At 40.3% G+C, this 16,605-nt stretch overlaps 1 protein-coding gene across 2 annotated transcripts in view; it reads right to left on the reverse strand.

Annotated features, from left to right (window-relative positions):
* ank3a (ankyrin 3a) overlaps positions 1 to 16,605 on the reverse strand; it is an 87,879-nt gene that overhangs the window by 9,730 nt on the left and 61,544 nt on the right. Inside the window, exons 24-38 of one of the 2 annotated variants that reach the window (XM_055227513.1) lie at positions 15,324 to 15,426; positions 14,795 to 14,839; positions 14,357 to 14,466; positions 13,315 to 13,347; positions 12,425 to 12,649; positions 12,185 to 12,339; positions 11,422 to 11,633; positions 11,105 to 11,312; positions 10,927 to 11,023; positions 10,417 to 10,645; positions 10,198 to 10,323; positions 9,864 to 9,986; positions 9,341 to 9,367; positions 8,555 to 8,636; positions 235 to 7,401 (exon numbers count right to left, since the gene is read on the reverse strand). In XM_055227513.1, the coding sequence (XP_055083488.1) occupies positions 235 to 7,401; positions 8,555 to 8,636; positions 9,341 to 9,367; positions 9,864 to 9,986; positions 10,198 to 10,323; positions 10,417 to 10,645; positions 10,927 to 11,023; positions 11,105 to 11,312; positions 11,422 to 11,633; positions 12,185 to 12,339; positions 12,425 to 12,649; positions 13,315 to 13,347; positions 14,357 to 14,466; positions 14,795 to 14,839; positions 15,324 to 15,426 (8,942 nt within the window). The remainder of the gene's footprint in view (positions 1 to 234; positions 7,402 to 8,554; positions 8,637 to 9,340; positions 9,368 to 9,863; positions 9,987 to 10,197; positions 10,324 to 10,416; positions 10,646 to 10,926; positions 11,024 to 11,104; positions 11,313 to 11,421; positions 11,634 to 12,184; positions 12,340 to 12,424; positions 12,650 to 13,314; positions 13,348 to 14,356; positions 14,467 to 14,794; positions 14,840 to 15,323; positions 15,427 to 16,605) is intronic. The other variant, XM_055227514.1, reaches the window with a different exon arrangement.

Here is a 16,605-nt window from a genome sequence, read left to right on the forward strand (position 1 = left end):
ACTTGGGTAAGGTTGTAAAAAGAGAGGAAGAGGAAGAGTATCTTGCAACAAGGACAATACACTACACAATACATCAATGACAAACATAAATTTAAATGACATAGCTATTTTCAACAAAATATGTAGACACGCCACAGGCATTCCAGTCATTAATGATCACAACAAAGTCATGCAACTAAAAGTGAACTATATAAATATAGATGTATTTTAACATAGTGTGAAAATTTTACAAACTAGGCTTGATCTCTGCGATGGGAGGCGTTCGAGACCCTGTGAGTCCCTGACTGCCCTCCTTCCCACCAGTCCTCCTACTCCTTCTGCTCCTTTCACTGCCGGAGGCCCTGTCCGTCGCCGCCACCTTTGCCCTTACGGACGCGGCCCCGGCCTCAGCCCTCGGACCTCTACCAGACCTGGATGAGCCGGAGGGCTGGGAGGGCTGGGAGGCGTCCGACAGAGAGGTGCTCCGGGAGGTGCTGTCTTCCTCCGACTGTTCTGTCTGCGTCTTTTTCTCCTCGTCTGACAGGCGGTCCACCAACTTTTGCGTCTCCCCGCTAATGTCTTTAAAGTATTCGATGGTGCGTTTACAAACATCACTAGGGGTTTCCTGCCTCTCCTGTTTACATCCTCCTACAGCTGATACTTTGCTAATCTGATGCCTGTCTTTTAGAGGCAGTCTTGAGGGTAAATCTATAACTTTCCTTTCTCTGGGCAATACTCTTGTTGGTTGGGAGCTAGCACGAACCAAACCAAGGGAACTACAACTGGGTGTGGCAGATGGGGTAGTTCTTTTAACATCTTTAATGGGTATTCGAGACCTGGGTTCAACTTTAGCTATAGCTGGCTCTCCTTTCCTTTTAACCTCAAGCTTAACTATTCCTTTGGGCTTCTGTTTACCTATTGCTTTTCCCTGTGTGTGAAATGACCACCCTGAAGCTTTTACTGGAAGTCTGGACTTGAGCTGCTTTACTTCTGTGTCTTTAACTGTTTCACTTTTTTGGGCCTGCTCTTGCTGCACCTCCATCTTTTCTTCATTGTCTTTACAACTGAGTGTTTCTATTCTGCTGGCTTTCTGAAGAGTGGGCTCAGATGAGCATTGCAAATTAAACACCACACTGCCACATTGAATGTAGTTGGCCAGAACACTAGATGACTCAAGGTTATTGTTATTGTTGCAGTTTTCCGAAGGGAAATCCTTCCTCTCTACCTTGGGGTCTGTGGGACTGCTAGATTGGTCATCAGTACACTTCTGATCTGTACTCTCTATACTGATATACTCTGGCACCATTTGTCCCTCCGACATTTCATTTTTAGAGTCACTGTGATCCCCTGAGTCTTTTTTCACAGTTATCGAGGCAGCTATGCCCATTTTAATAGGGGTGCGTAACTTAGAATCAACTTTGGAGGCTGTGATTGTACATGAGGAGGCAGTCTCAGCTATGGCTTCACAGGCAGCAGCGCCATTACCAGTATAACCAGTGCCATTGCCAGACTGTGCAGGGCTGCATTTTGCTGCTGTTGCTGGTGTTGTTGGTGTAGTGCTGTTAGTGGTATCTATTACCTTCACCATCCCATCTCCCGTTTTTGTTGGAGAGGACATTACCCCCACAACATTGCCCCCTCTCCCCTTTTCCCCTGATTTAGGGTCAGAGGGATGCTCACCAATTTGGAAAAACTGAAGCCTCTCTTCAACAAAGTCCCGCTTGCTCATGTCAATAGCACCACTGCGGGTCATCTCAAACATCTTCCCTTCGTGGAAAGGGAATGGGTTAGGCTCACTAGTGGGTGTGCTCTCATCTGTTGGAGTTCTAGCAGGGGTTGTATCTGGTGTTGTAGCCTGTGACTTGTCCTCCACTGATAAACCAAAGGGTTTTGGATCTTCATCTTTCATTTTGGATTCAAACAGTCCCTCATTATCAGTCCCTTTGGTTGACCAGGGATCAAAGTCAAGACCTTTTGTGGCAACAGTTTTAAATGTTGAGTTCAGCTCTTCTTCAAGTTGGTATCCAAAGTAGTTTTCTGCACTTCCCTTTCTATCTGGATGCCTTCCTTCAAGAGTGTAATCTTTTTCATCTTCACTGCCTTTTGTGCTGGATGACCTGGTCTTTGCCTTTCCATCATCTCCTGCTTCCTCACATTTTTCCTCCTCTATGACTTCAAGCTTGGATTGACTGAATGAGCGGTCAGTGTTTTTTCCATCATTGGAGAGACTGGATGTTTTAGGATCCTCACTTAATCCATCATCTTCATCTTGAAGGTCATAGCCATCTAAAGAGTCTATCTCTGTTGCATCAGTGTCATGTGAGAACTCTGCAGTTGTGGCTATAGAACAGTCAGTTATTGACTGATCATTGCCATTTTGCTCAAGGTCAGCATCATCTCCCTTTGATGCACCATTACCCCCAGTTTCCTTATTCCCATTTTTTTCTGATCTTCTGTGTTTTGGACGTTTCTCTCCCTCTTCTTTCATTTTGAAGGTATACTTTTTGATAGGGATGGGATGGAACACAGACTCATCATCACTTGAATCACTATGATCTGCTCCTGGGGGAATTGGTGATGGTGGTTGAACTCTGATCACAGGCTCGGCTAGAAGATGCCTGTCATGCTCCTCCTGAAGGTTGACTTCCATCATTTCTGTCTCTGCCTCAGATGAACCACAAGAGCCCTTTTTCTCTGTATCTGACTGCTCTGCCTCAATAGGTGGAGGCGGAGGAAACTCTATATATGCCACTCTTTTGTCTTTTGAACAGGCTCTTCCTTCTTCCTGTTTTTTGCTGAGACCTTCAGAAGAAGCTGGTTTAGACTTGTTTTTTATAGGTCCTTTATAGACCTGTGTCTTTGCTTCTTCGTCCTCAGACTCTTCTGGTATTGTGCTTGGCATACCAGGCATTGCGCCTATCACAGAGTCAGGTGTTCTTGAAGCAAGACTTACTTCTTCTGAGCTTGGGGTCTCAGGAGTTACAGGGCTCTTTCCAGAACTGTCCATGAAGGTCACTTGTTCAAGAGTGTCATCTTCTGGACTACCTTGAGGAGACGGCTTTTGCTTGACAGTGTAAAATGCACCCCTTGTTTCATGAACGGTTCTACTTTCATGGCTCACTATCTTTTTATATGTTCCGAGCTGGCCTGAAGCAGTTTCTTTCTCATACTGCTTTCCTACTTGGATACTAACATAAACAGGTAAAGGTTTAATATCCTTGTAGCCCTCGGTAACAACAACAGGGGTGCCTTTCTCCAAATACTCTACTTGATCAACATCTACCCCATTACACACTACATTTCTCTGAGTACTGTCTAAACAATCTATGGGTTTTACTACTGACCCAAGACTAGGCTTGCTGGCTTCAGAGGTATTGTGTGCCTGATTTCTAGCTATGGTAGATATATGGGGTCCTATCTTTTCAGACAACTGAGAGGATTCTTGTTTTTGTGGTAAATTACACAACTTTCTTACAGGAATTTGTGATTCCGAGTTTTTTTTTAGACCATCATTGCTATTTGGACCTTCTCTGACGACAAATTCAGTATAAATTATTTTCTTAGTTGTTTCCTGTGATTGAGAATCACTATTTCTAGAATCTTTTAAACAATCATGAACACTGCTATGTGAAATTTTTGGTGACTGTGGTTTGTAGTTGCCATAGCCCTGTCTTTCCCATGTCTTAAAAACTCTTTTGTCATCATTGTCTTTTACACCAACTTCATGCTTGGGAGATAATCTATTTGATTCACTATCTAGACCCCTCCTTTGGCTTGCAGGACTATTTGGAGTTTTGGGTGTATTTGAACCAGCAAATACCTGGTAGACAGGAAGTTTACTCTCCTGGAGTTTCCTTATTGGAGAGCCTGAACTTTGACTACCCTGATAACCTTTTTCATTCTTCTGAGCCTCCTGTTCAAACTTAAGCCTTACGGCACTTACTTTTGAGGAAGACATTTTGTATGACTTAGAACACTCTCCTGTGGTTCCTTGTGCCTCCACATCACCCTGTTTTCTTGCATCTGTGTCGCTAAACTGTAGCAGCACTCTCCTCTCTGGGCTACTAGGCAGACTGGCACATTTCCTGTCACTTGAGCTGAATCTGTCTCGGAGTCGCTCTAGACTCCACTCTTCCCCACTACCCCTATAAGATGTCCGCTCAGGGCTGCTGTGTGTAGAACTAGGCCCTGATCTTGATTCCCTGAAATCTGACCTGCGGGATTTCTTCTCTGGAGATGAGAGCTCATCATTTAGTTGTTCTGTTTTATCGCGAAAGAATTGTGATACTTCACTAAGTTTTTCCTCTGCCTCCTTGACTGTTTTGTCCACTCTATCCTCATACATGAGCTGCTTTCTTTCTCTTTCCTGTGCATCATCTGATACTCGCATCCATATGGATTGTTTTGGACTACTTGACTCAGATGAGTATTGTAAAAGAGTGAGTTTATCAAAATTATCATCCACATTGGTCATTCTTCCTGATTTATCAAAAACATTCCGGGATGACCTAAAGACATACTCTGTCTTTGGCCTTCCCTCACTATGACTAGTTCTGTCCGGGGAATGTAATCGAGATCTGTCTCTCAAATATTCCTCTGTATCAGAGTGACACTGGTCAAACTTCTCCGAGTGCAGCATTTTCTCAGCAAAATTATATGATTCTCCCCTGAGTTCAGAGGAACCATCCTCATTATATTCTACAGACTGCTGACTAAGTAGCTTTAATGTTTTGTAAGAATCATCAGACATGAGCTGAGCTGAACTAGGGCGACTATCATCTTGTGACATGGAGGTGGTAATTCTAGGGGACTCTAAGTAAACTGGAAGTGATTCTTCTGGTTCACCTTCCTCCTGCCGACTTTCTGGGTAATAATACAGTTCTTTTTCGCCATGGTTTTTAGTTTCTCTTATAATAACCTCTGTCGGTTCTGCTTTATTGCCCTTTTCAATGTGGACTTCAATAATTCTTTCTACCTTAGGTTTGGAGCTGAGGTCCTCAAGCACCCTGTGTGATGTTTCTTCATTGCCACCCTTGTGTTCAAACAGTCCTGCGAGTTCTCTGGAGGGGTCTTTGCCTGCCTGAAAAGCCTTCATTATGTCATGTACAGACATAGTTTCTTCACATCTCTCAGATGCACTTTCTTTGCCAGGTGGTTTGTGATACACCATCCTAGTAGTGGTTGTTATGTGTGTCTCTTCCTTAACTCTCATACCCTTTCCCATTGGGTCTTCATCTGGACTGGATTTGATCTGATAACATTTATTATGTTCTGGACTAGATGCAGTTTGGTTTTGGTTACCTTTAAAATCTGACTCCACATATCTGTGGGGCTGTGTGTCCTCTAGCTGTTTGCTATCTTCTGGAGATTCATAACTGCGTATGACATGAACCACCTCAGTTCTAGTCTCAGTGATCACTGGGGGTATGGGGATGTCTTGAAAGAGTGCTTTGGGGCCTGTGCCCTCAGCACTCTGTGGTGCAGATGGTGTTCTTTCACTTCGGGTCTCAAAACCACTGTCTGATAGTGGGCTTTTATCCTGTTCATGTGAGATATCATCAGGAGATTCAAGCACCATGTCTGCTCCAAAGAGTGCTTCAGCTACTTTACTGATCTCCTTGTCTGAAGGTGATGAACGCATATTAGTAGGAGGCATTTTGAGCTTATGCTCTTGAACTGCCACAGCTGGTTTAAGAACACGTTTCTGCTTTTCTTTGACATTTATTTCACTTTTTATTTCATCTGATTTATTTATTGTGTCATGCATCTTTGAGAAAGTGGTACTACCTACTTCATTTGTAAGATAATCAACAACTTTAGAGAGGTTAAAATCTCTGTCTGAAATTGTTTTGGTTTTAGCTTGAGGAACTACTGTCTCATATCTAGGTGGAAAACTCCAATTACTTGGGGGTTGTTCCACTGGTACTTTGGAAAACTGTATGTCATCCAGTGATCCTCTAGACATGGTAACAATTCCATCTCTCACGGAATCTTTTGTCAATATTTCACTGACTTTAACTAAATCTTGCTTTACCTTTTCTACAATCCTATATGGCTCCTCATCATCAATTCTAGCTTCACATGGTGAACCAGACTGATAGCCTTTATTGGCCACTGAATTTGGATCTGTTTGTAAGATTGCAGACATGCGTATTAAGTCCTCCTTCATGTCAGCCACATCCTTCAAAATCTCTTGGCTGGATGATAGTGGTGTTGTGGTGCTTGATTTTATGCCAGCTGAGTATAAATGAGATTTGACAGGGGAAAGCGTTCTGGCAAAAGGGGACTGCATTTGAGCACTAAGCTCTGTAGGGGGTGCTTTACGAGGGGACAAAAGAGCAGCAGCTGACTTGGACACTTCAGGGAGCTTTTTAAACTGGGGCTCTGGTAGCACATTTATGACAGAATACACTGGGACAGTCACTGTGCTGCATGTCACTGCAGTGGTGGTATTAGGAGGGCCTCTCAGAGAGGCATACAAAGAGCTAGAAGCTGATGATCTGATGGACTGATACGACGAGGATGCTGAGGAGGATAAAGACTTCAATGTACCATAGCCTGCAGAGCAAGAGTTAAATGTTTTTTCCACTTCATCAAAGGCCGCATTAACACTTGTTGTTGCAGCATTAGTGGTTGCTTGTATTCGTTCTTGCAGGCTACTTGCAAGTAAAGAGCTTGGAGTGGGAGAATGATATTGGGTAGGTGACACCGATCCGTTAATTAATGCTGCTGCACTCTGGGCTGTGTTAGACTTAAAAGGTGATGACAGAGAAGAAAACAAGTTTCTTGCAGGTCCAGTGTTGTCTGTAAGGGTTCGAACCGATGAAAGGCCAGGGACTGTTTTTATTGGAGAGGAAGATGTGCAACTAGAGGCCCCCATGACTGTCTTGTAGGGCAAAGGTGAGCTGAACATACTGAGAGATGTTTTGGGAGAGGTTGGTGGGGTTGTGTCAATAGGTGTTTTTTCATGAATATTTACTCCAGATCCTGTTATGGATGAGGTCCTGGCAGACAAAGATGCCAGTCCTTTCATAGACATGTGGTCTGAGACACTTTTGGCAGGTGATGCTAAAGGACTGGTGGAAACTGGGTACGGGCTCTGCTGTATTACAGTTTTTATAGGAGATGAGATACTTCTGTAGGAGCGGATGGGAGAAGCCATGTCACTAGCTGACTTTACTGAAGATGCTGGTGATCCAGGGATGTTGGTTTTGATAGGGGATGCAGAGTTTATAGACCAAACAGACTTTAGTGGAGAGGCAGAGGGCGTGTTGGATGACGAACTGGAGAGGGAGCCAAACCCAGACTTGGTTTGGAGGGCGACAGGAACAGGCGACCACGCCTGATAAGATCTCGTTGTAAGGACAGGTTTGTGAGGGTAGCCAGAAGGTTGTGTTCTCTGCGAGCTTCGATCAGATGTTTCTTCAGAAATAAGTAAAACCAAAGTAAAAGTAAAATAAAATAAATGCAAAATAAAATAGAACATAAAATAATGTAACGGAAACATATAAAACAGAAAGAGAAATTTTTAAAGTCAGAAACAGTATTTAGAATATAAGCATATATTTAAAAAAACAAATCATGACAAAATCCCTAATATGAAGGTCTAGGATGGTATGACAATGATGATATAAATAGTACAATACAAAGTACACAATGGAGTGCGTTTAGCATAAAAGAAGCAAAAGGCTCAATGCTGATACTGATAAATGTGAGAAAAAAAGTGAATGACAATTCTATTGACTTTCAATGTGCTTGACTTTTGCAACAGTGCCTTTCACACATCTGTATACTTTTTTTTCTTCTGTTTTTCCATGGACATGCCAGAGAGGACCCCACAAGCACCAACCAAAACATATTGATAATTAGAAATGTTTGTTTAAAAAAACCATATATATATATATATATATATATATATATATATATATATATATATATATATATATATATATATATATATATATATATATATATATATAAAAGGTTGCACTTCACAAGTAAAAACCTATTCAATAAAATAACAGTGACATATCACTACCAGCCAGAAAAATTGATGAATGTATGACTGTTACATGCCCATAGTGATGAAATTCAAAGATCTAACATTATAAGATGCAATAATAATTATTAGCCGTGATTTTTATGGCTTATAATAAAAATGCCTAGTAATGCCTTGTAAGCACAAACCATGTTTATGTAAAGTGCAACCTGATATCACAATCATATACAGCTACATTTACAAAGCCAATAAGAGTGAGATGGCTGAATAAAACAAGAACATTAAAATAGTTTTATTGAACATGAATTTTTACATTTTCTCAAAAAAACAAAACAGAGACCCAAGTTTTTCCACAAATGTAAACAGATGAAAGAGATGATAGTTTTGGAATGAGGAATGTAAGCAAAGCATAACATTAAACCATGCAAATGTATGAAAAATGACTGACACTTAACAGATGTCATGGGTCCCTATTCATTTTTAATACTAACTTTTTTTTTTTTCACAATAACCCTGATCAAATGACATCCATTTGGGAAAATAAAAGTATGATGTGAATGTAAAGGGAAAACTCACTCAAGGCTGGGTCGGTCAAATAGCTGTAGCGCTTACGCAAAGCTAAGGAGGCAAAGGTATGACGTCGTTCGGGCTTTTCAGTCTGAAACAACAAACAAAAAGTACAAAAAAAAGCTTAAACATAAAAAGATGGCAAATGTGATGACATGTTTCTGAGTATTTATGTTTTTTGTAGCATTATTAGTTTGAAATTTTAAAAAAGCACACACTTATGGTTTAAATGCATGGGTACATGCTGTTAGTGCGTGTATAAGGAGGAACTACTTGCATAAATAGTTACTGTTCTCTCACTCTTATTCTTAAAATAAATGCATTAATTAAAAAAGACGATCAGCTCAACAGAAACCAAAACATATTTCCTGGTGATCTCTTTATCAGTAGCAGCATTTACACATTTGTGTGTGTGCGTTTTAGTTTTTGAAAGAAAAACATAATGGTTTTATCATATGCAGCATGATGGCTCCTTTGAAAATGTATGATATAATTGATGCAATACAAGCTGACTTGAAACACATACATTGAACTTGAAATGAGGACAACAATAAAGATTTAAATTAAGAAAAAAAACATTTGTAATTTCCATTGATTCTTTACAGGAAATCATGTTTATCACACATAGCACTGTAAAAATAAGCATGCTGCTGTCCAAAGCCTCATTTGACTGGGCTACGGAAGAAACAGTACATTTTGAAAACATTCAGCATATTTATTAAATGTAGCATTAGTGGTCAAGCCAGCATAATGATAAAAAAAAGCATTTTATGTGATGATGAAGACTCAGTTTACCTCATCATCAGGATCAGACTCCAAATCCTGTGGTTTCCCAAGATGCATTGCAGGTGCAGAGAGAGGTGACATGGAGAGCAGGGGCGTTACAGTGAGCGGGAAGGAGAAAATAAAATACAGGGAATGCAAATGGAGCAGCAAAAACAACCAAGAGCATCAGAACAAATCTTTTGGATTAATGACCAAAAGTAAAAACAGCAAAATAAAAAGCAATAGCAAAATTCAGTATTTTATGATCAACCAATACCACAACATTTCTGCATTTCTTTTCTGTGACCAAATTGAGCCAGCCAGGAAACAGAATAAAAGGCAGAACACTGTATGTGTAGATTGTGGGGTCTTATGACTGGCACAGGCTTAAACACTAATATAAGACACAAGCTGCAAGCAGTCGTTCCCAACAACATGAAGTGCAATGGTTCTTCTTGATGTTATGGCTGTGTTGTTTTCCCATTACTTTGTTTCATTTATGAGGATGGCATGATAGGGACTTCAGAACATTTTCCAAAAAAATCAAGCCTACCTTTTTGTGTGTTGGCAGTGTAATATTCAAATTGCATATGGCAGTCTGAGGAAGACCTTTAGTGGATTTTGGCTCCCTCAGGAAAGACAGGCGGCCACAGGGGTCTTGGCCCATGTCTCTGATCTGGAAAAATAGAATAAAATATTTTTTTGTTGGTGTTCCATGTTTTGCATGCTTAACCTGTGAAAATACTGAAACCTAAAAAGACATGCATATAAATATGATAAGTGTGTCTATCAAGCAAGCTTTAACAGAAAAACATTGAATAAAAATACAAATTTGTGTGAGTGTGTGTATTGCCATAAAGAATACAGCTGTGCTAAATAAAGTATACCTTCACATTGAAAGGAAGTCTGTTTTCTTTGAAGGAGAAAAAGTTAAAAACCAGTTGATGTCCACTTTTGGTCAATGGGGACAAGTTGCCGTAACAATCAATAAAGATCGGCTTTCCCTCCAGAACCTAAAGAAACATTTATTTTTAATATATATTTTTTAATTTGCACATAATAATAACACACTTATCTTTACTCATGTTTACAGTGAGCAAACCTACCTCAATATCTTTACTGCGTGCTACTTCCTCAAAGTTCTCCTGCTGCTCCAGAGTCTTGTCCACCTTATCATCCGTCATGCAAAAACAGCGCAGCCGAGCCTCCACAATGTCGTTCATTTTGGCAAACACCACAAACTTGGCCAGATACGGCACGCAGATCAGCTCCCGGTATAACTGAGACGCTAAACTCACCGTCTCAGGAATCTGGTGACAGTCTGCGAGCCAAAACCTGTGAGCGAGGTTAAATAAATTAGTGAAAAAAGTTTCTGCTTTATGAAAAGGCCCGAGCTGCATTTTTGTCTGACAAGTGACATGCAGCAGTAACGGTAAAGATGTCAAAGTCACATGATCGCTATACAACAAACTAATCCAGACAAACTGCTCACCCAGCACATGATTCAAATTTAGGAGCCAAATGTGTGTCTTTGAATGAACCCAAATCAAACCTACTTAGAAGTGTTCAATGTTAGTCAAATGGACTGGTCAGTCCGAAGAGGTGCCAATTCTTACCTGGCCGATACATTTGTGGTGAAGGAGACACAGTCTGTTACAAAGGACAGAGGTGTCGTCCCTGTGATGTCCTCCCACTGGGCTGGAGAAGTGCCTCCTATAAAAGAGAGAGTATTTAATAAAAATACACAAGACCAGCCTTCAAAGTTTTTGCCGTTTTTAATAGGTAACTTTTTACCAGTGATGCTGCAGAGCAGGCGTAGGCATGGGGCTGCGTCTCCTCTCTGACCACTTGGATGACCCTCTGCTGATCGTGGAGGTACAGGTATTGTCATGGTAATGGGCTTGTGGAACTTTCTTCTTCTGGGCTCCACGGTGACAATAGGGCTGAAGGTAGCTCTGTTACCAAGAACTGCCCTCACCATTTCATCAGGCACTGGCTGGGCCTAAATAGAACAAGTCACATTGTCATTTTCCCTAGAGGTGAAGTTTCTGTTATGTTTCTAGAAGATAAGGATGGCATAATATTCAGAAAAACATTAGGGTCAGGAGTACCTGAAGGCCAACCCGTATCCTCTTGGTCAGTGCCCCTGGTGGAAATGAGGCCTGGACCATTGGTACTGTGGTGCTCGACAGCACACCTCCATCAGGGCCCATATGGTTTGACTCCTGTTTGATTCGTGAAACTACAGCAAAATACTGAGGGAAATCTCTTGTGACAATGCGGCAAATGCGCTTCTTCTCCAACTCAGCAGGGCTGTCTAGTTCTGCGCACAAAAACACATCACATTTATTAAGAATGCTGACATATCATTTACAAGGTGTTATAAATATAAGGTCGGTCTCAAAAGGCATTTAAAGTGCATATGACAGCTTAGAATATACATTTCACTAAAAAGTAGTTCACATAATTATATGTATAAGTTTCGCTAAAAAATCATGCCTAGTTTTTCATATTTTGCAACCATACTGTTAAACAAGAGCAAAAGCTTGTCTAAATTAAACAACAGTTACCATTTGCTAAATAAAAAAATGACAGCCTTTATTTTACTAAATAAAAGTTTAAAACATAAGAAAATGTATCATTTGTATAAATTATCACATATTTTGTATGGATATTTGATGCTTTTCCCCCAACTTCACAAAATGCAATTGGACCGTGACCAATGGCACTATCCCACCTAATAAAGTAATATTTACAAAAGCATGAAAACCTGTCATATGCACTTTACGCTTAAGTAGACCCTGATAAACTTGTAAAACATTGCATTATTATTTATTATTTATACAAGTCCGTAATTTGCTCATTTGACTTTACCTTCATCCATTCCACTGAGCAGTTCGACTAGGTCTTCTGGTCGAACATCAGACTGATGCTCCTTCCAGGTATCACCATTGTCACTCCTTAAAACAATAAGCTCCCTCTCTCTGCCCCGCATTGAACCAAAGTGAGGAATCTCCACAATCACAGGGCTGAAAACAATGTAATATTTGAATAAAACTGTATTTTCAGACAATTGTAATAATTATACATTAAGTTCAAATTAGATCCAGCTACCCAAGAAATTGTGCTCCTGCTGGCCCGACTTCCACCAATCGACTAACCAGGCCCTCTCCCTCCACCATGGGTGGTGGGTATGCCAGCTTGTGCCTCTTGGCCAGGCGGCAGGTAATGCGTGTGGGTGCAGTGCACTTCCTGGGGGGAATGATAATGCGCATGCCATTGTGCCGGCTGCCCCTCATGGAACCACCTCGAGCATCCACCATGAAGCTGACTAAAAACCTGCCAGGCACAAAGCAACTCATTTAGAGCAGAGAAACCGGGCCAGAGGGAGGCGGTATAAAAACCACACTACTGACACAGGTGAGGAGGACAGATCCCATGCTGTGATCACTGTACACCCAAAAAGATCAAGAAAGAATACACCCAAATATAAGTAAAAACAGACTAAAAAGTAGAGGAAAGAGAGGTTTTGAGTTCTGAAAAATGTCAGTTCTCACCCTTAGGAGCCCCAAATAAAAACATTCAAATTTATGAAACTAAACATAGAGTGAAATTGCAGGAGGTTTAGTTTCAAAGTTTGGGGCTTTAGGTGATGCCAAAATTTCAGATACTCTAAAACAACCTCCAGTGAAAATATATTTAACAGCTATAGAGATTTGCACTAATAGGGATTAAATAATATGTCAAGTTTCCATCTTTTTATTGTTGTTTGCTTTAAGGGATGTACTAACTGTATGTGTTACATGTACATAGATTTGTGTACTGAGGACAAAACAATAATAATGTCTCAAACACACTGAATAAACATATCTAATCTACGCATTGCAGATGAAACACCAAACCACACAAATGGAAATGTGAAGAAAGTGTCTAAAGAGAGAATGACAAAGAGGGAGTGACATCACTGTGGTATCATGGGTAAGAGCAGTGGACTCAATCATCACCTGGAGTCATACTGAGGGAGCGGGGAGGACAAGCTGCAAAGAAACACATGGGGACAATGCAGGAGACAGACCTTGAAAACCTTACTTTAGGTGCTCTATACATGGCAACAGTGCTCTCGTATTATTCACAACAGCTTTCCAAACACTCATCACAGATATTTTTGTGCCAATGAATGAAAAAATGTTTAGATGACAATGTTCAGCTGGCATAACCCTAGAGGCACACACAATGATGATAAACTGTCGTCAACAGTTAAAAAAATATGAAGGAACAACATTAGTGTTTTTACGTGCTCCGCAATTCCCTCAACAATAGCCTAGTATAAATGCTCCTATCACAATGTTTGGTAAAAGAAGCAGCATAAGGACAAAAAGAGTAATGATAATGAAACATCTCCCGTTTCAGTTTATTTAGTTTCAAATATTGTAAACTATTCAAATCACATGAGTATTTTATCAGTACAATCAAATTACTTTTACTGTCAAAGAATACAAATATGTAAAATGTATTTTTGAATGTGGCCTGCTGTATACAGTAGCAGAACTGCATTCACCGAACTCTGCACCTGCACCAGTGCTACAGATGCCTGTTAAATATCATTCTTTGAAAAAACAAACGTGTTCCTACTGCACAGAGGAGCACACTAACTTCTGTGTAGCAAGACTCTTTGTATGAATATATGCAGTACACAGAGAAAAATCTATGATGACAACATTTACGGTATTCCTCAATGTATAAAGCATGACTGCAGCATATTTATGAATGTGGTTTTGCTGTTTCTTGGTTTAAAGGAAAAAAGCTGTAGCAGAGTCAGACACTAATGTAGGACTTTGCCGCATACCACACACATATTGCTAAAATACAATGTAACATGTAAGTCGCTTCTGTGAACCATATCTTAATCTGTGTCCAATTTACTTTCAAAATGTTTATGCTGCATCCTATTTCTATAGCATCAATAAAACATTTAGCTAACCAGGGCTAATAGTCCGCATGAGTCGTATGCCATTTGAGTACAACAGAGTAACAGCCTGTACTCACCCAGAGTGAATGGGACTGGACACTGTGTGGTGGCTGTGGTCCAACATGTCCGGAGTCCAACTGTAGCGCCGCATACACTCAGTGCTGTAATCCCTCGTCACAGCGAGGTGCTGGTAAAAACAGGCATCAAGGGACAAAACAGCAGATGTAAAACAGATCACAGGAAAGAACACTCAAACTGTGGAGCATGGAGATGTGAGTCAAATGTGAACTGCTTCACACTTGTTACCTAAAGTATGAAAAAGCTTGTGATTGAAATAACTCATAATTCATGGTAAGAAAAAAATATGTTGTACCCTCAAATAATAAATAAATTAAAACCCCAAATCCAACTGAATTTTAAAAAGTACACAGCAATGAAATAAACAATATCCCCTTGACAGTATGAAAAAATTTGACCAAACAAATGACAGCACTGACTATGGCAACAATGAATACCTTGTTTAGGGGGTCAACCAAGTAGGATATGTCTTTACAGACACTCTGAAGCTTTAGGAAGAGGAGAGATTGATACAATATGTTGGGAGATGGCAATAAGAATGTTTAAAATGGATAAATGGATAAATTGTGATCACCTTAAATATAGAGCCCATATTTACTCAAGACGCATTAGCCAATGCCATTCATTCTATCATAGAAGCATACGACTAGCTCTGCTGCACTTTTTGTACAACAGAACACCTGGGTTTTTGGCTGAAAAACTCACTATCAATGTGCTATTCATTTACATTAGCACAATCTCAAAATCAAATCAAAAAGATCTTATTCATGCCAGAGGGGAAATTCAGATCTCTAAGCAGCATATCATCAACCTTATCTAAGCAATTGGATTTTTTCAAGAAAAATTTAAGATATAGACAACAGAGGAAAAATATCAGAGACACAAACAGTATAGATGGACTTTGTGATAGAAGAACAAATTCATAACTTAATAAAAACTTTGCTTTAATAACAACATTATATTTACCGTGTCTTTGGTTGGGGCCAAAATCTCCTCGATCATCATACTATCCCGTGCGTAGGAACTTCGGTTGAGAGTGTTGGACCTATCCGAACTGAAGGAGCGGAGGCTATAGGTTACCACGCAATCCGGTGCCGCAGGTAACAAGAAGTTACGGGAACACAAAATAAAACACAAAGCAAGAAGTCCATTATTACATGCAACCTCCAGGGAACAGGGCTGGACAGAGAGGGTCCACAGTGAAAGAAAGCAATAAGGTTTTGACTGCTGGTTCAGAACGAGCAATAGAGGATTCAGAGATGGAAATACAGTAGGAGGGAGGACAATTTGTTTGGGCTAGAAGAGATAAGGATGAAGAAGGAAAGTAGGGACATTACATTAACTGTTGTAAATGCAAAACTAATACTGCATGATGTAACTAAAACACCATATATGGGATATACAGTAGTGGTATTGCAAATTTTGTCAATGTATTTTGGCACAGGTTTTGTCAATGTAATATTTTTGCTGATGAAAGCTAAATAACAAATAATTAGTGATGACTAGTACTACGACTATCAGTAGAGATATTTTGATAACTATAAAAGTTAAACTCAAATGAACACGGACACATGCAGACTATATGTTTTTGTTTGCCAATCAGCTCAACTAAAACTAAAACTGAAAAGCATAATAATGTTAGTCAAAAGACTACAAGTAAATTAAATCTGGCTGCCAAAATGAACCCTGGCTGATAGAAGTCTGTGTAATGTAATTGCTGCCTGTTCTGCCTGTACTTCTTCGGTCTAAGATTAGCAGCTGACCTAGACCAGTTTGAGAGACGAAGAGGAGAACCCGGCACTTTCTTTTCATCTTGCTGCAGTGTACTTTATGGCCGAGTGTACCAAGACATCCAGCTTTATCCTGTGCAGGTCTGCTGGTCCTTAGCACATTTTTCACACTGGGAATTTTATTAGCTCAGAGCCAAACAAATTGTTCATTAACAGCCACCGGACCTCTGCATCTGAGTCATCCGAGTCTGTTACTGTATAGAAAAAGGCAGAGCTGTCCCAAAAATTCAAAAATAAACTAAACTGACAACTGCATGCTTTATTATGTATGTGTGTGTATGTGTGTGTGAACAGAGGGGTGGACAGAGAGGAAAATGCAGAGCTCAGCGTGTTTGAGTGGGTACATATTCAGCACAGAGAGAAGGCCTTTATTCAGCAGGCCTGCCTAACCCTCCATCGAAGTTACCAAGCAACTCTGTACAGCCTGAATGGAGCGGCTGGCGTGATAGCACCTCTCT

The sequence above is a fragment of the Periophthalmus magnuspinnatus genome, chromosome 15 (genome assembly GCF_009829125.3).
Source record: "Periophthalmus magnuspinnatus isolate fPerMag1 chromosome 15, fPerMag1.2.pri, whole genome shotgun sequence".
NCBI classification, from domain to species: domain Eukaryota; kingdom Metazoa; phylum Chordata; class Actinopteri; order Gobiiformes; family Gobiidae; genus Periophthalmus; species Periophthalmus magnuspinnatus.